Source organism: Natrix helvetica, assembly GCF_964273705.1.
Source record: "Natrix helvetica genome assembly, chromosome: 1".
Classification (NCBI taxonomy): domain Eukaryota; kingdom Metazoa; phylum Chordata; class Lepidosauria; order Squamata; family Natricidae; genus Natrix; species Natrix helvetica.
This window is the reverse complement of record NC_138548.1, coordinates 184,828-209,098: the sequence shown is the minus strand read 5'-3', so window position 1 is coordinate 209,098 and position 24,271 is coordinate 184,828. Positions and strand designations below refer to the sequence as shown.

General features: G+C 56.5%; 3 protein-coding genes across 5 annotated transcripts in view; 1 reads left to right on the top strand and 2 right to left on the bottom strand.

The window, feature by feature from the left end:
- Positions 1-2,624: 2,624 nt before the first annotated feature.
- LOC309391349 (inactive serine/threonine-protein kinase PLK5-like) lies at positions 2,625-14,315 on the bottom strand. Of its 2 annotated transcripts, none has more exons than XM_081951687.1 (11): positions 14,170-14,315; positions 13,266-13,373; positions 12,336-12,452; positions 11,861-11,990; positions 11,236-11,323; positions 10,704-10,799; positions 10,386-10,584; positions 7,983-8,121; positions 7,708-7,781; positions 6,941-7,049; positions 2,625-3,115 (listed from the first exon to the last, which is right to left on the bottom strand). In XM_081951687.1, exons 1-11 carry the CDS (start codon positions 14,278-14,280, stop codon positions 2,928-2,930), a joined length of 1,359 nt encoding a protein of 452 aa, XP_081807813.1. In that variant the 5' UTR covers positions 14,281-14,315; the 3' UTR covers positions 2,625-2,927. The 2 variants fall into 2 exon arrangements, with proteins under 2 accessions (XP_081807813.1, XP_081807814.1); XM_081951688.1 differs by lacking the exon at positions 2,625-3,115 and adding an exon at positions 3,211-3,806.
- A 1,389-nt stretch (positions 14,316-15,704) lies between these two features.
- LMNB2 (lamin B2) lies at positions 15,705-24,271 on the bottom strand. 2 transcript variants are annotated; one of them, XM_081936236.1, is made up of 12 exons: positions 23,933-24,271; positions 23,693-23,829; positions 22,197-22,353; positions 21,414-21,539; positions 21,116-21,286; positions 20,827-20,952; positions 20,424-20,644; positions 20,012-20,282; positions 19,824-19,931; positions 19,482-19,601; positions 18,828-18,956; positions 15,705-18,477 (listed from the first exon to the last, which is right to left on the bottom strand). In XM_081936236.1, exons 1-12 carry the CDS (start codon positions 24,128-24,130, stop codon positions 18,436-18,438), a joined length of 1,806 nt encoding a protein of 601 aa, XP_081792362.1. In that variant the 5' UTR covers positions 24,131-24,271; the 3' UTR covers positions 15,705-18,435. The 2 variants fall into 2 exon arrangements, with proteins under 2 accessions (XP_081792362.1, XP_081792363.1); XM_081936237.1 differs by having other exon boundaries at positions 15,705-17,462.
- Positions 24,129-24,271, top strand: part of LOC309384618 (uncharacterized protein) — a gene marked incomplete at its 5' end in the record, with an annotated part of 8,134 nt that continues 7,991 nt past the window's right edge. The window contains one exon of the mRNA XM_081938330.1: positions 24,129-24,248. Within this exon, the coding sequence (XP_081794456.1) occupies positions 24,129-24,248 (120 nt within the window). The remainder of the gene's footprint in view (positions 24,249-24,271) is intronic.

The following is a 24,271-nucleotide window of genomic DNA, read 5'->3' as shown; positions in this document are numbered from 1 at the left end:
GATCAAGACTACGTTTCCCATCTGCACGCCGGCCAGGATACGGAGCGCTGGGCTGGGGCAGGCGGCCGGGGGATCTAGCGGGAAATGCCGCATTCCTCGCCCGGTCTGGGAGAGCGCGGGCGGGCGGGCCTTTTTTAGCCGACTGCGAGCCCACTGCGCGTTCCAGGACCTGAGCAGCAGCATTTAGCTCGCTGGGCCGGTGCCTCGCGTCTCCCTTCAGCCTCCCTGCGGTTCAAATAGCAGCGCCCAAATTAGCCGTGTGGGCTGCTGGGGCTCCGAGTGGGGCTCGGCCACCTGCTGCCCCTTCCCCACACCCCGGCCCTGGGGACAGGAGGCGGCGGCGGCTGCTTTGCTCACGGGACACGTAGCCCCTCGCAGCCAACGCCTCTCAAAAGCGGCGGCTGCTGCCGGGGGAGCCCGAGGCGGCGCTCGAAAGCCCCTGGCCAGGAGCCCGTCCCGCAAAGGCCAAGGCGGCGCTGAGCAGCACTTCATGAGCTCGGGAGGGCTTAGGGCAGCTCGGCCTCTTCCCGCCGGGCCGGCAAGGCGGGGCAGGGGCATGTTTCCCAAAGCAGTGGCTCTGAGGGATCCTCCGGGCCAGCGGACGGGGGTCCAATCATCTGGGAGAAGCCGGGCGGGAGGCCACTAGCAGTGAGGCGGCCCTTTGGCTGCTCTGTCTTTGGACAGTTATCTTTCCCCCAAGGAAATGGGGGTGGGGGGGGGAGAGAAGGCTAGGAAAATACCTGATGGGTTCCTAAACAAAGCGTCAGTCCCTCCTCTTCCCCACCGAAGCACAAACTAGGCGGATTACTTTATCTGGTAAAGAGGACTAAAATGGGGGCGGGGGCTCCTGCTGGTTCTGTCTCCAGTGTCAGGGAGGGGAAACAGAGCCTCTCCCGATTGGGGTGGGGGGGGGAGGAGAACCTGCAGTTTGCCTTTTAAATCTCCCCTCTTGCCTCCGGTCCAGGGGAGCAGCTGTGGGGCACCTGAGCTCCTCCCTGTATCCCCGAGGCCTCTCAGGCCCAGCCTCTCCTGCCAAGGACCCTCGCTGGTCCTCCGAGGCCCAGGCCACTTTGTAAGATGCTGCTGGGCCTCCCCCATTCTCAACAGCTGGCCTGACATGGCAGTTTGGGTGCAGGTGAGGCCGCTTGCAGGCTTTTCCCCACCGAGACCCTCCTGCTCCCAACAGCACTGGCTGGGGCTCCAGGAGAAGCCGCTGCTGGAGGATGGCCTTTCTCTGGGGGGAGGGGCGAAGGACCCCCCCCCATCCGGACCCAGGCAGGACAAGATGGGTCTCCTTAGTCAGAGCCTTCGGGAGGGTTGTAGGGGGCTCCAGGGGCCTGCACTGGTTGCCGGTTGTTTTCCAGGTGCGATTGAAGGTATTATGACCTTTAAAGCGCTCCATGGCTTAGGCCCAGGGTACCTGCGAGACCACCTACTGCCACCAGTAGCCTCCCACCGTCCAGTACGATCCCACAGAGTTGGCCTCCTCAGGGTGCCGTCGGCCAGGCAGTGTCGGCTGGTGACCCCCAGGGGGAGAGCCTTCTCTGTGGGAGCGCCTTCCCTCTGGAATGAGCTGCCCCCGGAGCTTCGCATAATCCCTGACCTCCGGTCCTTCCGACGTGCCCTAAAAAGCTGGCTTTTCCAGCAAGCCGGCCTGGCCTGTTAATTTTATCTAATTTTTAAAATGTTATTGTCATATTAATTGGTTTTGGGTTTTTTGGATATTTATCTAAATTTCCTTCTAACTTTTGTGATATGTGTTTTTTTAATGTTGTACGCCACCCTGAGTCCTTTGGGAGAAGGGCGGCATATAGATCCAATCAAACAAACAAACAAACGGGGGGATGTATGTTTGTATATTTACAGCAGAGGTTTGCTCCGGTTTTGTTGTGGTTGTGTCATGATGTCATTTGACTTCTGGTTTCTTCTCATTGTATTGTGTTCAACCTTCTTGTAAGCTGCCTTGAGACCGAAAAGATTTGGCACGCGGGCATTTAATAAATAACAACAATCTTGGCACTGCCAAGGAAACATGGACCCTGTCTCGGCCCCCCTGGGGTGACTGGGAGACTTCCATAGAATCAGGGGGGCTGCCCAGCTGCCTCTCGCCCCACTAGTGGCAGCCAGCCAAAGGGGGCTCCTTCCATACCTCATGGGACCCCTTAAGGGCTGCTCCAAGCTAGCCCTGAGGAAGTGACCCCCGTTTGGCCCAGGGGAGCCAGCTGGCCTTAAGGATTTCCACTCTGGGCCAAGCAGCCAAGACTGTCTGCACGCAGCCTCCCAGCCTCTGCTGCCCTGCCCCCCCAAACGCTCCCTCCCTCCTTGCCCTCTCCCGTGCCCCTTGCCCCCAACTTTTCTGCTTCTCTCTCTGGCACATCCCCCTCCTTTCCTGCCCTTCTGTAGCCCCCCCCCACCAGTCCTTCAAACCCACGACTGTCTGAACCCACTCCCCCTTCTGCTGCCCTTTCAGCCAAGCGGCCCCTCCAAGACCACCCACTTGGACTCTTCCCTCCAGCAGCCACGAGGTCTGACCCGAATGGCCAAGGCCTTCTCCCCCTCCACCCCATTGGGCTTGCACAGCCTCCCCCCCCCCCAACAGCTGAAGAGACCACCGGGCTGCACCCTCCCTCAGCCTGTTCCGGGGATCAAGGCACCGTTCCCCACCCGGAGACCCTTGGGGTGAAGATGCTGGTATAGAAGAGGGAGACCCAGCCTCTGCCCCCCTTTTGCCCAAGTTGTTGCCTGGGAATTGGAGCCAGGGCTCCTGTTTCGGTTGTTGTGGGAGGCCTGCGTGTGCTGTCTGGGGTCCCTTGAACGAAAGGGGGCCATGAAGACCCTCTCCAGGATGCCCAGGCCCTCCGGCGAAGGTCATGGCAGGGAGGGCTGGGCTCTAGCTGGCCAATTGGGGCAGGGTGGGGGAGGGACTGCTAGAGGCAGTGCAGCAAGTGCGGGGCGTATTGCACCCGCTCTTGCAGGGGCAGCGTCCATCCTGCCGTGCCAGGGTGCCCAGAGGGAAAGTGGTGCTGCAATGTTGGTGGTCCACGAAGGTCAAGAGGTCCTCTCCCTCGGCCGAGCGGCTGAGAACAATCTTGGTGCGGTCGTGGTAGAAATTCACCTGGGAGGCAGAAGGGACGGCAGGGAGGTCTGCTGGCAGAATTGGGCAAGAGGAAGCTGGCACCATCCTCCAGCCACTAAGGAAGGCCCCATCTCCGTACCTTGGTTGCGGTTTAACCTTGTCCCACCCCGTGGCTTTGCACGTTGTGAAGCGGCCGAGGTCCTTTGGCCGTTTAAAAGCCCCCCCCCACTGTATAGCTTTTGAAATGGGTTTTTTTTAATTTTTTTGCTATGTTTGGCTCCGATCTGCCACTGTCCCGGCTCAATGCACCCATGAAAACCAAATCCCAGGAATTGGGAGGTTGGGATTGAGAGAAGGGCCGCATCCAGAAGCCAAAACCCAGCCCCAGCGGCCCTTTTCCCTTCCGTGAGTCCAGCAAAGCCTCAGAGGGAAGGAGCCGTGGGAGAGGGTGCAGACCAATGTTTCCTCTAAGCTGCGCGCCTGCGCGGCCACGCACATAACAAGAAAACGCCGCGCAGAAGTTTCAAAGTGCAGCGCAGTGTTTTTTAGTGTCTTAAAATATGACTGAAAATATCCCCCCTCCCTCCCTTCTCTCTCTCTCTCTCTCTCTCTCTCTGCACCGAACTCTCTTCCATCTGGTGATTGGTGAAATCAAGGAAGACTCTGCCCGGAGACCGATGACGCTACAGAAGGGAGAATTCCCATTGGTCCTATGGGGCTTCGTTGGTTCCTGGGAAAACATGATTCGCTGGTTGTAGCCTGCTTTTCTCTGTACATCCGGGGTTTCTCAGGCATTGCGTTGTCTGAAGCCCCTTTCTGGACTGGGCAGTCTTTCTGCGATCCCTTCGCTTTGGGGAGAGGGGGAACCAGCGTGGAATTGGACTGTCTGAGCCAAAGGGGTCCACAAGGATCCTGAGACTTGATGTTTTAGCAGTACCAATCCTTTCCACTCTTTCCTTTCCCTTTCTGTCCTTCTTCTATCTTCCTTTCCTTTCTCTTTTCCTTTCATTTCTCCTTTCCATCTTTTCCATTTCTTTTCTCTTTTCCTTTCCTTCTTTCCCATTTCCTTTCCTTTTTCCTTTTTCCTTTCCTTCTTTTCCATTTCCTTTCCTTTTCTTCTTTCCCATTTCCTTTCTCTTTTCCTTTTCCTTCTTTGCCATTTCCTTTCCTTTCTTCTTTCCTTTCTCTTTTCCTTTCCTTATTTCCTTTTCCCTTTTTTCTTTTCCCTTCCCTTTCCCTCCCTTCTTCATCCTTTCCTTTCTTCTTTCCCATTTCCTTTCCTTTTTCCTTTCCTTCTTTTCCATTTCCTTTCCTTTTTCCTTTCCTTTCCTTTCTTCTTTCCCATTTCCTTTCCTTTTTCCTTTCCTTCTTTTCCATTTCCTTTCCTTTTTCCTTTTTCCTTTCCTTCTTTCCCATTTCCTTTCTCTTTTCCTTTTCCTTCTTTGCCATTTCCTTTCCTTTCTTCTTTCCTTTCTCTTTTCCTTTCCTTATTTCCTTTTCCCTTTTTCCTTTTCCTTTCCCTCCCTTCTTCATCCTTTCCTTTCTTCTTTCCCATTTCCTTTCCTTTTTCCTTTCCTTCTTTTTCATTTCCTTTCCTTTTTCCTTTCCTTTCCTTTCTTCTTTCCCTTTTTCTTTCCTTCTTTCCCATTTCCTTTCTTCTTTCCCATTTCCTTTCCTTCTTTCCCATTTCCTTTCCTTTCTTCTTTCCCATTTCCTATCCTTTTTCCTTTCCTTCTTTTCCATTTCCTTTCCTTTTTCCTTTTTCCTTTCCTTCTTTTCCATTTCCTTTCCTTTTCTTCTTTCCCATTTCCTTTCTCTTTTCCTTTTCCTTCTTTGCCATTTCCTTTCCTTTCTTCTTTCCTTTCTCTTTTCCTTTCCTTATTTCCTTTTCCCTTTTTCCTTTTCCTTTCCCTCCCTTCTTCATCCTTTCCTTTCTTCTTTCCCATTTCCTTTCCTTTTTCCTTTCCTTCTTTTTCATTTCCTTTCCTTTTTCCTTTCCTTTCCTTTCTTCTTTCCCTTTTTCTTTCCTTCTTTCCCATTTCCTTTCTTCTTTCCCATTTCCTTTCCTTCTTTCCCTTTTCCTTTCCTTTCTTCTTTCCCATTTCCTATCCTTTTTCCTTTCCTTCTTTTCCATTTCCTTTCCTTTTTCCTTTTTCCTTTCCTTCTTTCCCATTTCCTTTCTCTTTTCCTTTTCCTTCTTTTCCATTTCCTTTCCTTTTCTTCTTTCCCATTTCCTTTCTCTTTTCCTTTTCCTTCTTTGCCATTTCCTTTCCTTTCTTCTTTCCTTTCTCTTTTCCTTTCCTTATTTCCTTTTCCCTTTTTCCTTTTCCTTTCCCTCCCTTCTTCATCCTTTCCTTTCTTCTTTCCCATTTCCTTTCCTTTTTCCTTTCCTTCTTTTTCATTTCCTTTCCTTTTTCCTTTCCTTTCCTTTCTTCTTTCCCTTTTTCTTTCCTTCTTTCCCATTTCCTTTCTTCTTTCCCATTTCCTTTCCTTCTTTCCCATTTCCTTTCCTTTCTTCTTTCCCATTTCCTATCCTTTTTCCTTTCCTTCTTTTCCATTTCCTTTCTCTTTTCCTTTTCCTTCTTTTCCATTTCCTTTCCTTTTCTTCTTTCCCATTTCCTTTCTCTTTTCCTTTTCCTTCTTTGCCATTTCCTTTCCTTTCTTCTTTCCTTTCTCTTTTCCTTTCCTTATTTCCTTTTCCCTTTTTCCTTTTCCTTTCCCTCCCTTCTTCATCCTTTCCTTTCTTCTTTCCCATTTCCTTTCCTTTTTCCTTTCCTTCTTTTTCATTTCCTTTCCTTTTTCCTTTCCTTTCCTTTCTTCTTTCCCTTTTTCTTTCCTTCTTTTCCATTTCCTTTCTTCTTTCCCATTTCCTTTCCTTCTTTCCCATTTCCTTTCCTTTCTTCTTTCCCATTTCCTATCCTTTTTCCTTTCCTTCTTTTCCATTTCCTTTCCTTTTTCCTTTTTCCTTTCCTTCTTTCCCATTTCCTTTCTCTTTTCCTTTTCCTTCTTTGCCATTTCCTTTCCTTTCTTCTTTCCTTTCTCTTTTCCTTTCCTTATTTCCTTTTCCCTTTTTTCTTTTCCCTTCCCTTTCCCTCCCTTCTTCATCCTTTCCTTTCTTCTTTCCCATTTCCTTTCCTTTTTCCTTTCCTTCTTTTTCATTTCCTTTCCTTTTTCCTTTCCTTTCCTTTCTTCTTTCCCTTTTTCTTTCCTTCTTTTCCTTTTCCTTTCCTTTCTTCTTTCCCGTTTCCTTTCCTTTTTCCTTTCCTTCTTTTCCATTTCCTTTCCTTTTCTTCTTTCCAGTTTCCTTTCCTTTTCTTCCCCTCCCTTCCCTTCCTTCCTTCCTTCCTTCCTTCCTTCCTTCCTTCCTTCCTTCCTTCCTTCCTAGGGGTCTGAGGGAGAGGGGGGGACCCTTTTCCTCCTTGCCGCCCTCCCCAACATCTGCTCTGATGGCAATTATGGCTAAAAAAAAATCAGGTGCTCAGGCATGAAAATGTGCCGCTCAAACACTATACTTTTCCGCACACACTGAAAAAAAATTAGAGGGAACGATGACACGGAAGGGAGGGGAGCTGGCACAACATGGCCAGGGGGTGGAAGCCCCTTGGGCGGCAGTGCCCCACCTTTGGGCTAGCCCCTCCAAGGGAGGCAGAAGATATGGCAAACCCCCAGAGGATTGGGGGGGAGCAGGCAGCAGCCTTACCCGGGGGGGGGGGCATCTGCAAGCAGTGGCACAGCCTTCGGTCTATGCTCTCAAGCACTCTGCCAGGGCCCCAGGTGCCATCCGTCAGGGAGGGAGAGAGAAACAGCGGTGGAGGTGTTTGCTTTCCCTGGCATGCCCGCTGCCCTCAATGGGCCTCCACTCACCTTCAGGCAGCCGACTGCGCAGGGAGCCTCTTTGGAGCAAGAGGGGGAAAAGGCAGCTGGGCTCCTCCATGGGGTCCCTGCTCCCCTCTTTGGCTTCATCCTTCAGGGCCTTTGGGGGGCAATGTGAAAGCAACCCATGAATCCCACAAAGCAGGGATGTTGAAGCTAAATGCCCCCCCCCCAAAAAACCTGCCCTCCAGCTGTGACTTTTGGGAGCAGCTTTTCCCCACCCGGACCCTCTGCAAAGGCCAGAGGGGGGGGGCGGCGCCATGCTGGGAGAAGCCAGGCAGGCACTGGCAGGGCACCAGAGAAGATGCTCTCAAGAGACCCCACCACCACTCTGGCAAAGGCAGCCTGGTGGGCCCCAATCTAAGCAGATGTGGTAGAACAACATTGCAGAGGCTGCCATGGAAAGGACCGGAAGGCCTGCTGTTGTTCCCAGCTGGCAGATGGGAAGACTGAGGGAAAGGGGCTCCTGGTCACACTCGGCGTTTGCCACATGGGTGGCAGAGAAGAGGGGGGACTGGAGGGAGGGAAGTCCAGTCAGTTGCATCAAATCAATAAACACCAGACAAGGAAAGAAGGGCAAGTGGTACCAACCCACCATCCCAGCAAAGTGGGAAGGACTGGTTTCAACTGGGAAAAGGACTCCCAGGCTCTCCCTTAGTGCCCAACCATCAGAAAATGCATCACAATCATGAGCTCCACAAAGGCCCAGCAATGTCGCTAGAGAAGACCCCGATGCAGTGAGGGGGGAGCTTTCTTACCAAGTGGGGAGGGGCAACAGGTCCCACGCTTTGCAGCTGTGGTGTCTCCTCCTGTTCTTGGGTTGCAGGGCTCACTAGGTGGGGGGGGAGCAGTAGAGGGACACGATTAGATACGCTTGCCTTCTGTAGTATACTGAGGACTAGAAACCTAGTTTACCTGCAAAGGGACTGGGAGAAGGGCAGGAGAATTGGCTCCCTTTGCCCCTCTCCTCCCCCTCCCTCTGCCAATCCCCTCCCCCCCGCCGCCACTGCCTTTTTCTTCCAAGAGCACTCACCAGCCTGGGGGTCTTGGCAAAGGGAACCTTGGAAAAGGAGCATGGCTGCTTTCTGGAAGAATTTTCCAAGCGGGTTGGCGAAAGGAAAAATGGGGGTAGAATGACAAGCCCGCGAGGGGAGCCTGGCTGGGGTGAAGTGCTGGGGAGAGAGGCAGGACGGAAGCCAGGTTACGCTCCTGCCCAGGGCCCTCGAGGGGGAGGGATGGGTCTCCCGAGTCTTTTTTTTTGGGGGGGGGGGGTGTCAGGCAGGTGAGGTCAAGGGGCAGAATCTGTGGGGAGGGTGGCGTGGATGGCCGTGCCCGTCAGAATGGATTACTAGCCCCACACACCCCTACCTGGGCAGCCTCAGGGACTAACCGGGGAGCATAATGAGAGTTCGGGGGGGGAGGGGGCTGAGGGGCTGGTCAGATTGCAGCAGTTCACCTGCTGGAGGCTCTTTGGTGCTCTGGACCCCAACCCAGGAGTTCTTCTGGGCACCCCTGACCCAAGCTCAGGCCTCAGGAGGTCACTGTGCCTCAGATAGGCGGGTGTGAGTCCCTCTTTGTGAAGTGGGGCCTTGGAGCTCAGGTGGGCCTTTTTGTTACGTACCTGTCTCCCTGCTACGTTTCATCGGCCCTGCCGGAGCTGCTATATGTCTTAGCTGGATTGGCGGTTGATTTCCCCCCGGCTCATGGTCCTGGGGGATTTCAATCTGCCTTCCATTGGCGAGACATCCGAGTCAGCTCGGGAGTTCATGGCTTCCATGACGGCTATGGACCTAACTCAGTTAATTCAAGACCCCACCCATAATGGGGGACACACGCTCAACCTGATTTTTGTCTCTGGGCAGTGGATGAATGATCTAGATTTAGCGGATATTTCTATTCAACCCTTGTCATGGTCTGATCATTTCCTCATCAGGCTTGACTTCGATACCGCTACCCCTCACCGCAGGGAGGCGGAACCGATTGGATGGTTCCGCCCCAGGCACCTGATGGACCCCGAAAGGTTCCTGATGGAGCTCAGGACTTTTCCTGAATCCCTTGCTCACAACACGACCGAAGCCTTTTACCAGGTTCGCTTGGTACGTCAGTTGCGCCCCTTCCTGGATTGGGATGCTCTGTGCACAGTCACTCATGCCCTCGTCCTTTCTCGCCTGGACTACTGCAATCCTCTCTACATGGGGCTGCCTTAGAAGAGCACCTGGAGGCTTCAGCTGGTCCAGAATGCGGCCGCGCAGGTTGTCATGGGGGTACCTAGGTGCTCCCATGTTACACCCCTTTTAGGCGGCCTGCACTGGTTGCCGGTTGTTTTCTGGGTGCGATTCAAGGTATTAATTATGACCTTTAAAGCACTCCATGGCTTAGGCCCAGGGTACCTGCGAGACCACCTACTGCCACCAGTAGCCTCCCACCGTCCAGTACGATCCCACAGAGTTGGTCTCCTCAGGGTGCCGTCGGCCAGGCAGTGTCGACTGGTGACCCCCAGGGGGAGAGCCTTCTCTGTGGGAGCGCCTTCCCTCTGGAACGAGCTGCCCCCAGAGCTTCACATAATCCCTGACCTCCGGTCCTTCCGACGCGCCCTAAAAAGTTGGCTTTTCCAGCAAGCCGGCCTGGCCTGTTAATTTTAACTTATTTTAAATGTATTGTTTTTTTTTAATTCGGTTTGTTTTTTTGGATATGGATTTAATCTTTTTTAACTTTTGGGATGTGTGTTTTTTAATGTTGTACGCCGCCCTGAGTCCTTTTGGAGAAGGGTGGCATATAAATCCAAATAAACAAAACAAACAAAACGAACAAGCTGACCGCAGTAATTCCCTCCCCAGAAAGCCCCCCCCCCAAGCCACCCACTCTTGAGGGAACCCAGCACAGCCCTTCTGCCCCTTCAGCCCAGGGACACCTGCCTTGCGAGGGGAGGGGGAAGCCAGAAGGAGACCCTCTCTGGGTCAAGCTTCCTCCAGGCTCCACCTGCCCCCCAAATTTTAGAAGGGCAGGGAAGGCGCTTCTGATGAGCATTTGGCTTTTGAATTCTATGCGGACTTTTCTGTTCATTCTGCCGGCTTTGACTGATTGAGCGTTGCTTTCATACAGGTTTAGAGATGATTTTATAGTATCATTATCATCATTATTGCCTATCGCCTTCTACGGAGTTCCTTGCGTCCCCCGACTCGAGCAGCCCATGGCTTTGCCAACTGAGGAGGGCCCAGGGAAGGAGCAAGGGGGAATCTCTGTGAAGGAGGAAGCGAATTCCTTCCGGCCCCGAGAGCCTTAATCAACCGAGGGGACGCCGGTCTTCAGAGCAGCCCTGTCCTCTCCAGGGGGGGCTGGCTGCAATCAGGACACCATCACACCACCCTCCCACTTCCCCCCGCCCCCCCTCGCCCCCCTCTTTGCCCTTCTTACTCCGAAGGGCAGCCAGACACACCTGGGTGAAGAAGGGGTGGCCGAGCACTTCTTCCAGGCTGGGGCGGCCAGACGGGTCGGTGGTCAGCAGTCTCCCAATCAGGCTGAGGGCGGCTGGGGAGAGGTGGCCAGGAAAGGGGTAGAGCCCCTCTCCGATCCTCTGGAACAGTTCCTGTTTATGCGTGATCTCAAAGGGGGGGAAGCCGGCAAGGCCGTTGTACCTGGAGAGAGAAAGGACAGGGAAATGTGCCCTGACCCACCCACGGCCAGCCCCACCCAGTCAGCAGACCCCCAGAGTACTGTCCAGGCTCCCCCTTCCTTTGCTGGGGGAATTACGTACATGATGCAGCCCAGGGCCCAAATGTCTGACTTGAAGGAGTGCCCCTTCTTAGCGATGACTTCGGGGGCCAGGTAATTGGGGGTCCCACAGACCACCCTGTAGAGAGGAAAGGTGAACTCAGAAATGCACATGTAGCTACTGGCAGGGTGAGGAGGGGTGTCAGGTTCGATTAGGCACATGGGGGTGTCGCTGGAGGAGGAGGAGGAGGAGGAGGAGGAGGGGAGGAAGGTTCAATCAGGGGAGGGGGAAAACGCAGGGTCTGCAGGGCAGGTGGGGCTTGCCTATTCTGGCACGTAGGAACTTCCCCCCCCCTCCAAGGCTCCCGACTGGCAGAGCTGCTCAGTGGCTTCCCAGGCAGCCATCAGATCTGGCAGATGAATCTGGGCAGTGTCGCCAGGTGGAAGAGGCTGCCCTGCCCACTGAGATTGGCCCAAGGCCACCACCCTGCTGGGTCTGACCTGCTTCCGCCAAATACCTCCCCCCTCCGCCCAGGGGTCCTGCCCCCGTCCCTCCCCTTCAACCCAACACTCACCCTCTCCTCCAGCACGCCCGCTCCTCCCGCGTTGCCAGGCCGAGGTCGCCAATCTTCACCTGCATGCGCTCGGTGATGAACACATTGCCTGAAAAGGGTGCATGTGGGGCACGGAGCAGTCTGAGGGCCGGGTCCCGACGGTGCCCGCAAAGTTCGTCCTGCCTTCCCGGGGGGGGGGGGGGCCTCCCAGCACCCTCATCTGCAAAGGTGGAGCTCCTCCTGAAAAGGGTCCCCTCCCTCCCCTGTGTGACCTGATCCAGGAGGAGGGGCCTGGGCAGGGTGGCCCCTCCAGCCTCTTGCGCTGGCAACCAGGAATTCAAAGTGGCCGCCAGGCTGAAGCCAGTCTGCAAGACTCATGCATGTTCTTGGCCTGTTTTCTTTTTATCCTATTTGCTGCGTCCTTGACTGGATTTTCTCCCTCCTCTTTTCTCTTGTTTCGGTTGTTGTCTGAGCCTCTGTGCTGGGCGGATGGCATATAGATAATAAATAAGTGTTGACCGCAAGCTGCACCGGATGGCGATTTCCCAGGGAGAAGACTCCTGGAGCCCAGGGCAGACTGGGGGCCACTGCCCAGCACTGGGGCTCCTCTCACCCCCCCCCCCTGCCCTGAGTCTTTGCCACCTACTCAGTTTGAGGTCGCGGTGGATGATCTCTTGCTGGTGGAGGTACTGCAGGCCACTTGTGATTTGCTTCAGGTAAAATCGCACCTCTGGCTCCGTCAGCATCCTCCGGACCTTCAGAATGTGGGCCAGGGACTAGAAGGAAGAGATAGGCTGAGAAGGAGGGGGCTCCACGCAAGGGGCAGGAGGGTTCTCCCATAGGAAGGACAGTGTTCCGTGCTGTTAAGGCTTCTGACCACCTGAAGGTCCCTTGGGCAGTGGTGGCTGCTTCCCTGATCTCAGGCCGGGCTCCGCTTCCAAGCTCCCCAAGGGCTTTTTTTATCCTGACCTCTCCGGCTTCTTGTGAGATTATATAAAACAGCATAAGCAACCCTGTAGAGGCTGCCCAGGCTGGCAGCCTGCTCCTCATTCTGGAAGTTTCCCCCGTTAACTATTCCCCTGGGAGAGAGAGAGAGAGAAGGCCCCCCCTCCCTCTCTAACCTTCCTACTGCAGTATTCCAGCACCAGGTAGGTGTTCTCCTGGTCAGCAAAATGTCGGTGGAACCCCACAATGTTCCTGTGGTGAAGCTGGCTGTGCAGCTCAATTTCACGTTGAACCTGCAAAGCCAAGTCACAAGCCTACACACACGTGTGCACGCGCGCAAGAGCAGAAGTGCTAGAATCAGCTGAAACCCAGCACACCTGGGGAGGAGACCCACAGAAGACGTCCAAGGTCGGTACTCGAAGCAAGAAAGAAAGAGCCAAGCAGCTGCTAGCCCAGACCCTCCCTCTCAACTCAGCAGACAGCTTTGCCCCACTCACCCACCACCCTCCAAAAAGGAAATTGGCTCCCTGTGGGCCCTTCTCGGCACCTTCAGCCCTTGGCTCATCAGGGTGTGTGTTTGTGTGTGTGTGTGACTGTGGGACCCTGCCTGGGTTCCTTTGGCCCTTTATCCCAGAGAAAACATCTGGGACCGCCACCCACCTCTGATCTACAACCCCCTGTAGAACCTTTATTGCTCGTGGTCTTCAAGCAATGATCAGTGGACAGAAGAGTCCACCTCTGGAGGGTGACCGGATGGGCCAGATGGGCCGGCAAAGGGAGAAACTCTTTGGCAGAACTGAAGGAAGCTGAAGAGGGGAAGTTGTGTGGGCAAGCCTGGCCTGCAGGAGACGGTCAGGTGGGTAGCTAGCACCTAACCTCTTAGTCGGTAGCCTTCAGCTCCTGGCTGGGCACCCCTACTTGGGTCCCTCCCCATCCAGCCCAGGGAACTTGCAGCCAGGGGAAGATTCATTCATTCATTTTACTAGATTTTCATGCCGCCCCTGTTCCCTATAAGTTGACTCCGATAAAGCAGGGTTGGCGCTTCCTTTATGGGAGCTGATCTCTTGGTGGCAGAAGACCACCAAGCCTCCTCTAATCCCGCTTACCTTCCCTCCATTTCCCAGCCTTGTGACTCGCTGTTGAGAGAGTACCTTCACAGCATAGACTCTGTTGGTGGAGGTGTCCGTAAATTTGTAGCATTGTCCGAATGCTCCCTGGGTGGGGAGGCACAGAGAAGGGGGGGGGGGTGTCAGTCAGAAGCAGCCTCTGGCCCCTCCTTCCCAGAGTACTTGGGTTGTTCTGGGTCTGAAGATAAGACTTTACTTCCCTCCCACCCCCCAAAAAAAATCACCAGCTCTGATCCCATCCCAGGGCTGAAACTGTCTGAACTGGCCGGCCTCTCCAATCCTTAGGAGAGGAGGAAGAAATGGCCTTGGATGGACCGGTTGCACTCAGAAAAGTCTGAGCCAGCTCCGCCCGAAGGGATGGCAGCCCCTCTGCCATGAGGGAGGTCCGGGAGAAGACGGGCACTCTTGGAAGGCGGGAGACGCCTTACAACCCGGCCAGGATTTCAATCTTCCGATTCTGCAGAAGAGCAGCCGATATTCCAGGGGGGAAAGCCGCTCTTTGAAAGGCTGCGAGAGGCGAGCAACGCCAACCCCCCACCCCCCACCCCCGCCGGCTGCAGCGGCGATAGTAAGCAGGACTTGGCGCTTTAGGCTCCCGGGCCGCGCAGGAAAGGCGGACCGAGCGGCTCCAGGCTGTCTCCGAGCAGGTCTGGTCCCCCGCGGCGGTTCCCGCCTGTGACCTGGCTCACTCGTCGCTTCGGGGCTTGAAAGAGGAGAGCGGCAGTTGCCCTTTCCCGGCCGCCGTCGCGGGGCAAAACTTTGAAAGGATCCGGAGCGCTTGACGGCGTCGGCTCAGGACAGCTTGGCAGTCCCTCGGCGCGGCCCTGGGAACAGCTGCAGCTGCCCGGCGCCCCGCGGAGCCTCCAAGGGGAGGGCGGGTTACCTGTCCCAAAAGCTGTCCCCGCTTGTAAAGTCTCCCGGTGCTAGGATCCTCCACGAAGTATTTCAAGGTGTCCCCCTCGGCTCTCCTCCGGGCGGCGGCAGTCAGACCCATCCCGGCCTCGGGCCCGCAGGCTCCGGCCCTCCCTCCCTCCCTCCAGCTGCTCCCCGAGCGTCTGGCCAGTCCGGAGCACGTGCCAGAGATCTTATATAGTGGGCTGGGGGGAACAGAAGGGAGGCGCCTCTGCCGCCCAGGCGGCTTGCCAGCTGGAAAGAGCCGCCCGACGAGTCTGGAGGCCCCCGAGGTAGGGAGCGTCCCACGGTCTCCCGCTCCCCTTCTGACTGCCGAAATGGGGGTGGGCAGGCTAGATTTGGAAGAGGACTTTTACTCCGACGTCCGCCCTGCCGTCCCAAGAAGCCCCCCCCCCCCTCGCCTTCTTGCTCAGCCGAGGCTTGCAAGGGGGAGACCGAGTCCCAATCCAAAGCTACTTTTGGCTGAGTCGGAGGGTTCCAGCTCGAGCTCCGGCGCGCTGGCCTCTAACTGACTCAGACGTTGGCTCTTTGGGGGAGGGGTAGCGGTCTACCACGACCCTGCACCGTCCCAGGGCAGAGAGCCGACTTCGCGCCCGGTTTCTGACCAAGCGGAGAGCTTAGATGGACCAGCTGCCCTGACAGGACCGACGGTGCCACTGTTTAGCGGAGCGCGGCCTAGCGCAAAACAACGCAAGGAGTAAGAGGTGAAAGGGCCGCCGGAGGCCTTGTAGTCCTGACCAAGCAGGAGACTCTCCGCCATTCCGGACATATGACCGTCCAGTCTCTTCTTAAAAACCTCCAGTGACGGAGCACCTACATCGCCTGGAGACCAGCCGTTCCACTGATACCGTCCCCAGGAAATCTCTTAGTTTTCGGTTGCTTCTCCCCTTGGGGAGTTTCCATTTTCTTGTCCTGCCTTCAGTTGCTTTGGAGAATAGATTGCCCCCCCCCTTCTTGTGGCAGCCCCTCGAACATTAGAAGACGGCTTTCGTGTCCCCAAGGCTCCTTTCTCTCCCCTAGACGAGTTGGCCTGCTTCTGCCACTGGTTTAGGCTCCGGGGCCCCAATCCTCTCTCTGTGGCTCTTCTCTGCACTCCTCCTTCCTCAGCCTTGAGCTCGGGGGAGGCTCTGGGGCCGTTTCTGCAGGACCAGCACAGAGGACCAGATGCAACCGGCCCTCCCGAGGGTGAATCCCCCAGGAAGGTCTGGCACAGGGGGCAGCTGCACAGACTCCACCTACCCAGAGATGCCATCCACTTGAGGCGATTCTTGCCTGGGGTGTCCACAGTGGCTGCCCGCTGAGGGAGGGGTGAGGCGTGTAGAGTAGAAGGAAAATCTCCCCGTGGTGGCTGGGGCGGCAGTCCAAAGACTTGAAAACAGCCTAAGGGCCCCTCACTGCAGATTTCCCCCCTCCCAGCTCAGAGGAAACAGCTCTCCCCAGCATCCTTCTAACCCCAGAACAAAAAAAAAGTGGGGGGGGGGAGAGGAGCTCTAGCAAGAGTCCAGATAAAAATGCAAAACATTTATTTGAGCATTGTACAAAATGTTTCCAGTCCAAAAAATGTATTATAAATTGCTGAAAAAGACAAGACACTTGAGCATGCATATCCATAAGAACACAAAACCAACACTAGAGGTCATTTCCCCTTTGAAGACACATAATGCACTGGCCAACATTAAGTGCCCCCCCCCCCCCAGGAGCACATCCTTTCAGCCATTCCCATTTTGGGAAACAAAACTCCAGTAAAAAAAAAAAAAATCACACCGCTACAAAAATAGACTTCTAATAATAAAGAAATGGGTTTTGTATCAAGTCAGTGCTCGCCTCATCACAAGGGCTCTCTGAAGGCCTATTGTTTGCAAAAACGTAGTGTGACCCTGGCCAGCTGGCAGACTGTTTGCCAGTCCTCCCAGCAGGGAAGGTACCCCCACCACCCCATGTGAGTTTGTGTGTGTGTGTGTGTTGCATGCTGTCTGATGGAGTTGCCGAGGAAAGCAAATATCAAGGATGAAACTGAGGTGGTCCAAAGCCCCCCCCCCCAATATCCAGTGTATTTCAAAGGGGTGTTAAGTATTTAGTATTTCAAGGGAGTAAGATTTAATGGATCTCCCAGCTAACTCTGGTTGACACCCCCCCCCCGCCCATCCCCCATCCCCCATGCACTTCCAGGGAGCAGCACAAAAAACCCAGAAAGTTCAAGGCAGTCCAAATATGCCCCCCCCCACCCCCGGCCCAATCTGCACTTTGATGGGTGAAGAAAGGCATTTTATTTCTTGGATTTCTAAACCGCCCCCTCTCCCAAAAAGGGACTCGTGCAGTCCCTTCATGCAGGCTGAAACTGTCCCCCTCTGCCCCCTGTTCCTTCACCCTGTGGCCAGGTCAATGGGTGTTTCCCCAGCACAGCCTCTCCATGTTGAAGGCCGTTAAGGGGAAGGCCTGCCCCAAGGAAGGGGGGGAGGGAAGGGTGTGTGTGGCAGCTGATGCACTGGGAGGCCAGAGGATCCACAGCCAAGGCATCAGGAGAACCCCCCCCCCTAATCCTGAATTACACAGGAAGCATGGCTGTGGTCCATCCCACCTCCCTCCTGCAAACTAAGTGTGTGTGTGTGTGTGTGTTGAATAGAGAAAAATTTATGCAACCTTATCCCGTGTCAAGCCCCCTTTTCTGAGCTGTAACACTAGCAGCTCCACAGAAAGTGGCTCAGAGCTTCTACATCTAAAACAGTCTTACGTTAATTCACACTGGTTATTAACACATCATGTAGCATTGAAACGTCTCCATAATGTTTACTGCTTAAACATTGTTTTGATTTCCTAGTCACAATCCTGCTACAGCTAAGCACCGTCTCAGACATCCAATTTTTCCCCTTGTTAAATGTTCCCTTGGATAGTGCGTCTTTACTGCTGCCAAAAAAGTCCCCCCCCCCCAGCTGGAGCTAAAGCCACAGAAAGGTCACTGAAGTAGTGAGGGGACTTGAGTCAGGCGTCCCTTTGCACTCTGAATTTGGGGATCTTCCCAATTTTGGATACTCTCGAGGCCCTTCCGAGCTCTTTTCGATTCCAGAGCAAGTGAGACCTTCAACAGCCTCAACGGGGCACAATCAGGAAGCTAAGTCCAGTCCTCAGGACAGTGGCCAAGGTGACAGAGGGCAGTGCAGCCCTTCGAAGTGGCCGTCCAGGGTGATGGACTAGCAAACAAAACCCTTGGGAATGCAGTTCCATGAAATTCTCAAGACCTTTTTTTTTTCATTGGAATTTTGTCCTCTGTGAAAAAATAAATAAAATAAAGAACAAGGCAGTGTTTCAAGGCTAGTGTTGGAAGAGGAAGATCAGCGTTCTAAACACATAGTTTCTGGACCGCGAGAGCTAAGATTGGGGTCTCGAGGGACGGCCTCTGGCAACCCAAAACCACCTTAAGACCCCAACCCCTTGTACAAAAAAAGAGTTGGCCAGCTGGAATTTCAAGGGTATTTCTATCATCTGCCAGCCAGTAACTGACACCCGACGGGTTCTTTTCTTCACACACCCCCCCCCCGAGAAACATCAGGCTGAGATCCAGAGGGGGCCCCTCTCAGCTCTTGGCAGAGGCCGGCATGGTTTATGCCGGACCCCCTCCGGACTCAACCTCATCACCAGAGGCCAGGCCCGCCTCGTCTCCAATCGGCCCTTTGCTGCCCATCCCTGGAGGGGACCGGTGTGTGTGTGTGTGTCCCCACTGTCCTCCTGCCATGGCTCCCGAGCGCTGGCCCATCCGGTCACAAGAGGGATTCTCAACAGGAAGCTGGTCGGAGATGCCCAGGCGGAGGCCAGACAAACGCCCCCCCTCCCCCCCCCCCGACCATCCAGGCTGCCGTACCCTTCTGCGCTTTGGTCTGAAGTGAGGCAAAAGGCTCCAGAGGCAGGAAGCAGCCCAGAGATGTTCAGAATCGCCCACTTCTTCCAAGGTGGAATCCAGCTGCCCCCCTCCCCATTCAAGCTCTTCTTCCCTGCAGCTGCCGCAGGAGACGCCCTGCCTCCCCCCCCCCCCGCCTCCCACTTCGGCTCAGGGCTAAAAATTAGCTGCAGGAGCACAAGAGGCAACCTGGGCAGACCCACTTCCTGCTTTTTAAAACTCAGTTCTGCTAAAAGTAAAAATAAGCCACAGAAGACTTAGAAAAATTTCGTTTCCTCGAAATGCCGGCAAAAGAAAAAAAGGGGGGGGGGGGAAGGAGGGGGGGAGGCGAAGGGTTCCCTCCTTTCACATGAGGGCGCATCCTCTGGAGGTGGTCCTGGGGTCCCCCTAGGAGAAGAGGAAAGGCAGCCTGAAGACCGGGGTCCCCCTGAGATCCCTCCGCCCTGCTCTGGGGCAGAAGAGAACCAAGGCTCCCGCCCCGCCCCCTCCCCCCCATGAAAAGAGAGCTGTGGGCGGGGGGGGGGGGGCTGTTCTCTTGCCAAAGGCCTCCTGGGGTCCCCATGGCGAGGGCAGTCCCACTGCGGACCAGAAGGGGAGCCACCTCCCTGCAGACACCTTCTACTACCCAGGAGTGGTTCTGCCTGGCCCTTCTGGGCTGCCCCACAGGCCAGCGGTTTCCTTTAGCTGAGGGGAAGGAGGGAGGGGCCCACTGGGGAGAAGCCGCTTTCGGAGGCTACCTGCTGGTGGAAGAGATCTTCCTCCCCAAACTCAGCCTCCTCCTCCTCCTCCTCCTCCTCCTCCTCCTCCTCCTCCCCGTTCTCCTGCAGGCCGGTTGCCAACTGGGTCAGGCTCCGCACAGCCACTTCCTAGCAGAGGAGAAACATCAGCAGGGGGGATACTTAAGAGCAGGGGAGCAATACAAGCAGGGGGCAACCTCCCCCCCCCCCCGACACACGGGTTCAGGGATGCCAAACAAGAAGCGGCCCCCACCTCGAGCCCCCTGCCCTGAACAGGCCAGTCTGTGCAGAGCACCTGAGGTGGAAGGCAGGGGGAGAATTAACACCGCCGAGCCCCCACTTCCCCAGGGTGGGCGGGTGGCATCAGTGGAAGGACCCAAAATCTCCACTTCTAGATAACTCCCTGGCACGACTGGGCACAATGGGAGCCAACTCTGGGTGTGGAATTTGGGAGGGCTATAGGGGTGCTCCCACCACCTGGGGGGGGGGGGGCACCTCCCAGTGCAGGTTGGAGCAGTTCCGTGTCAGGAGAGCTTTCTTCCCCTGGGGTCGTGCTGCCTGGAAATTTATCTCCTTCCTCTGGCTGCCCCCCCCCCCCAAGACGCTTCAGAGCCCCCTTTCCTATCCCCCCTCCGTGCCCCTTCCCCAACGTACCTCCCCCTCAGAGTTCACCAGGCACGTGTGGATCTGGTCCCCGGTGCCCCAGCTGCCCTGGTTCTTCCAGACCAGCACCGAGGGGGGGCTGTGTGCCACCCCAGCCTCAGCGGCCCAGATCTAGGAAGACAAACACGCTTGGCACTTGCCCAGCTCTCTCATCCTGGCCAGCCGGAGCCCACTCAGAGCCTGGCATCGGCCACCCGCTCAACACTGGATGCCAGGGGTAGGTGGGTGTAGCAGCGGAAGCACAATCCCCAAAGACCCGAAGGCCTGTAAAAGGCCCTGAAGAAGCAAGAGGGTTATGGCGTTGACCTGACCACCTTTGGCTCCACGACTTACCGTCACCGTCTGCCCGGCCCGGAGGACATACTTGGGAGTAAACTTGTAGGCAATCTCCTCTCCCTCCCCAATCTTCCTCTTCAGCTTCCAGCTCCCGAGTGACTGGTCCTGTGGAGGGAGGTGGCGTTTCAGGCTCCTGCCCAAGAAGCAGAGCCACAAGGCAGCCCGGTGGGGTCAGGGGAGCCTACCTTGTCAGAATGGTTCTTCAGCTGAACAAACATCCCCTCGGGGTCCGCCCCCTCGATGCTGATGCTGCCCTTGGCCGAGGCCTGCTGGCTGACCTGGAGGTTGCTGCCAGTGCTTGACCCCCCACGGGCACCCCCACTGGGCGTCTGCCCCGCCAGCTCCTCGGCCTCTGCCCACTTCCTCTTGCTCCGCAAAGAGCGAGTGCCCGAGATGCTGGAGGAGGTGGCCCGGGAGACGGTGATGCGGGACGGAGGGCTGGGGGACAGCTTGAGCCTGGCGGGGAAGCAGGAACAGGGAGTTGGGCCGTGGGCAAAGTCATGCCTGGCCAAGGAAGGGGCCCTGGGACCCCGGCCTTTCTTCCCTCACCACCACCCAAAGGGGCCGCCGACTTCTCTGGGCCTAGGGGATGCCTACCTCTCCTCTTCCCCTTCCAGCAACTTCCGGTACGCGCTGATCTCCATGTCCAGGGCCAGCTTGACGTCCAGAAGCTCCTGGTACTCCATGAGCTGCTGCTGCATCTGCTCCCGCATGTCCATCACCTCCCGCTCTTTGGTGTCCAGCAGCTTCCGCAGCTTCTCCTGCTCTCCGGCCATCAGCTCCTCCAGGTCCCGCATCCGCTCTTCCGCCGTGCTCACCTGAAGGGGGTAGGGATGAGACGACACTACTAGGGACCCCCCTCCCCCTTTCCTTTTGCGGGGTGCCCTGAGGCTGGTCACCATCCTCCTGGGGGCCCACCCAAAGCAGGCCCACGCGGATTGGAGAGGGCGACCCCACCTCACCCGCGGAAACTCCTTGGAAACTCCGGCGAGAGCCTCACCTGCTTCTGCAGCCCAGAGAGCTGGTATCCGAGAGCTTCGATCCGCATGCGAGCCTCATTCAGCTCCTCCCGAGCGGCACCGGCTGCCCGTTCGTTCTGGTCGGAGCAGAGCTTGGCGTTCTCCAGCTGAGGAAAGGGCCACAGGTGGCCTGCTATTTGTGTGCTTCTCTGCGAGAGGGGAGGGCCCAGGATGGGCCTCCAAGGCCCCTGCTGGCCTCAAGATGCCCCTGTCCCACCAGGACAAGGCTGGCCCATTGCCCCCTCCCCCCTTCGTGGGGAAGGCCCTCACCTTGGCCTGATAGGTCTGCTCCAACTCCAGCTTGTAGAGCTGCACCTGGTGGTCGTGCTGCCTGCGCAGCTCTTCCAGAGCTTGGCCAATCTTCGACTCGTACTCCTTCTGGCAGCTGCTGTCCACCTCCACCAGGTGGCGCTCGTGCCATTTTTGCGTCTCCCTCACTTCCTGAAAGGAGGGTGGGAGGGAGGGGCTGGGTCAGGACCATCGGCCTGCCTGGCTCCCCTTAGGGGGGAGCTCTCCAAGAAGCAGCCCCCCCCCCCCTTGCCCGAGGGCAGCCCCTTCTCCAGCCCACCTCCTCGAAGATGCTCTTCCTGAAGTCGAGCTCCTCTTGCAGGCTCTGGCAGCGGTTCTCCAGGTCCACCCGCAGGAGGGTCTCCTTCTCCAGCTGCTTCTTGGCTACGGCATGGGCATCCTCCGACTGGGGAGAGGCCGGACAAGAGCGCTTAGCCGGCTGCAGCTGGGCCTTTCGGCATCTGGAGGGGGGGGGAGCTGCTCCTTTGCCAGGCAGGCTGAGCTCACTTGGGTGGGCAGGAGAGACCCTCCCCAGGGGCCATCTCCAACCCTCTTAACTGCAGACCAAGGAGGAGGAGAGGTCTTCCTTTGGCTCCTCTCGCTGGCTTCTCCGGACAAAGGTTGCTTGTTTCCAGGCCAGTGTGGCGAGAGAAAGCCTAAAAATCCCTCCAAAGCCCCCTGCGGTCCAAACAGCTCCACCCAGTCACAGAAGCGGAGAAGCAAGGGACTTCAGAGGCCATCTAGTCCCACCCTGCTCCGCACAGGATCCACGATGCACCTGGATAGATTGTCCCACCTCAGGCAGTACTCCAAGACCTTTCTAGGAAAGGAAAACCCACCCTCCTTGGGCCCCTCCTTTCCGCTGGCCTCCTGGACCCCCCCACAATCCTCTTTGGATTGCAGCCCCACCTGCACCACCCCCACCCCCGTGTTCCCCCAGTGGAGCTTTTCCCTCCCTTTCTCCCTGGTCCATTCTGAATGACTCGCTTCAGCCGGCTGGGCCATTACCAAGACTAAACCCTATCGCCTGTCCCGTTCTCACTTGGCAGCTGCCCTCCAGTACCTTTGCCAGCTGGGCCCGGGCATCAGCCACCTCAGCCTCCAGGCTCTGCTTCTCGCTCAGAGTGGCCGTGAGCTCTGCCTCGCTCCGATGGAAGAGCACCTCCAGCTCCTTGATGCGACCCTGGGAGGTGGACCATTCCCCATCCTTCCTTTTGTAGCTGAGGAAAGAAAGAGATTGCCCAGCTGAGGGAGCCTCCCCCTCTCCCCTCCCCTCCGGCCTCCTCCCATAATGTTTCCAGGCATCCCAGATGGGGCAACCCCGGGGAGGGGCTTCTGGCCCCCCCTTCTCAGCTCAGGCCAGCCCGCTTCGTGGGCCGAGGGCTGAAAAAAGGTAGGCCCACACCAGATAAGCCTTGGGGGGCAGAAACAGTGCGGGGAGGAGTTTAAGCAGAGGATAACCAGGAATCTCCCTGCGATGTTTAATTAATTAATTTATTTATTTAATTTATTTATTCTTCGCACTTCTAGACCGCCCCCTCTCCCAAAAAGGACTCGGGGCGGTGTACAGTCCACACAGCAAATAACAGATAATAAATACAAATATAAATATAGATATAAATATACATATGGAGGAGGTTAAAAAATTAAAAGAACTGTACAGAAGAATATGAATATGGCTCTAAAAGCCCTAAAATCAATTAGATTTAAAACAATACCCTTAAAATACCAGTTGAGAATATATTTCCAGGAGGTAACAGTTGTAACAGTTATGATTATGCCAGGCCAGCTAATCGAAACAGGTGAGTCTTCAATTTTTGTCGGAAGGAGCGGAAGTCTGTGGTGGTTCTAATATGGGGGGGGGGGGGAGGTCATTCCAGAGGGTTGGGCCCATCACAGAGAAGGCCCTATTCCTTGGCGCCGCCCGCTGGCATTGCCTAGTGGACGGCACCTGGAGAAGCCCCTCCCTGTGAGAGCGGATTGGCCGCAGGGATGTATGTGGGAGAATGCGATCCCGCAAGTAACTAGGTCCTATGCCATTTGGGAGCATGCCAATTTGGGAGCATCAGGGCCAACTTTCAAATATTAAGCAATTTAATTAAAGTATAAAACTGGGATCTGAGCAGAATTCTGATTTGTAAGCTTCAGACAAACTTAGCAAAAAACTACTTTTAGCATTATCTGCACGAACCCTTGATAAGGCTTGATGATGCAAGAACCCGGCACGGTTCCGATCCGGTGAATGCCACCAAACCCGTTTTAAAGGGCAGAGGGGAGGTCTCCTGCCCCAGAAGCCTCGTGCATTCAGACCTCGGCGGTCCTCTGCCCCAGGACAGTCCGAGGGCCCCTCCCGGAATCTACGCGCACCCCCCCCCTTAAGCGCCTGTGACCCCCCGGGGGGGGCGGGGGCGGCGCGAGAGGCGGCGCTGGGCATTGCCTGCCTGCCAGACAACCCGCCCCCGGCAGCTGCCCCGCTTCCCTTCCGGCCTCCCAGGGCTGGAATGCCAAAAATCCCGCCCCAGGCGCTTTCGGCTTCCCTTCCTCCCCACCGGGCCCCACCTCCGCCGCAGCTCCTCGAACTCCGCGCGCAGCTTCCCGGCCTCGATCTGGAGCCTGGCCCTCTCCCGGGCTGTCTCGTCCAGGGCCCGCCGGGTGTCGCCCAGCTCCGTCTCGTACAGCGCCTTGATGCCCGTCACCTGCGGGGAGGGAGGGAGGGAGCCTCCGTCACAGCCCCCAGCGCCCGCCCTGCCCCCACCCAGCGCCCGCCCTCCCTCCCTCCCGCCAGCCACGCGCACCCACCTCGCGCGTGACCACCTCCTCCTTCTCGGAGACGCGCAGCAGCAGCCGGTCGTTCTCCAGCTCCAGCGCGCGCACCCGCTCGATGTAGTGGGCCAGGCGGTCATTGAGGTGCCGCAGCTCTTCCTTCTCCTGCAGGCGCGAGAGCCGCGCGGGCGAGAGGGGCGTCGCGGGGGCGGCGGCGGCGGCGGAGGAGGACATGGCGCGAGCGGGGGGCCCCCGGGCGGGCGCCGGTCATTCAATCCCACAAAATGGCGGCGCGCGCCAACGGACGCCCGAAGGAGACGCCTCTCGCGGGGCACCTCGGGAAACGGCCCGCGTCCAATCGGAGGGGGGGGGGAC

What these genes read in the sequence shown, in the direction of transcription:
- LMNB2 (XM_081936236.1), bottom strand. Translation starts at nt 24,130, where the DNA reads ATGTCCTCCTCCGCCGCCGCCGCCGCCCCCGCGACGCCCCTCTCGCCC. An exon ending in GGAAGAGCATCTTCGAGGAG is followed by an intron (nt 21,287 to 21,413) that starts GTGGGCTGGAGA and finishes CCCTCCTTTCAG; the next exon opens with GAAGTGAGGGAGACGCAAAA. An exon ending in CTGGAAGGGGAAGAGGAGAG is followed by an intron (nt 20,283 to 20,423) that starts GTAGGCATCCCC and finishes CTTCCCCGCCAG; the next exon opens with GCTCAAGCTGTCCCCCAGCC.
- LOC309391349 (XM_081951687.1), bottom strand. Translation starts at nt 14,280, where the DNA reads ATGGGTCTGACTGCCGCCGCCCGGAGGAGAGCCGAGGGGGACACCTTG. An exon ending in TGGGCCCTGGGCTGCATCAT is followed by an intron (nt 10,585 to 10,703) that starts GTACGTAATTCC and finishes TTCTCTCTCCAG; the next exon opens with GTACAACGGCCTTGCCGGCT. An exon ending in GCCACCCCTTCTTCACCCAG is followed by an intron (nt 8,122 to 10,385) that starts GTGTGTCTGGCT and finishes CTCTCTCCCCAG; the next exon opens with CACTTCACCCCAGCCAGGCT.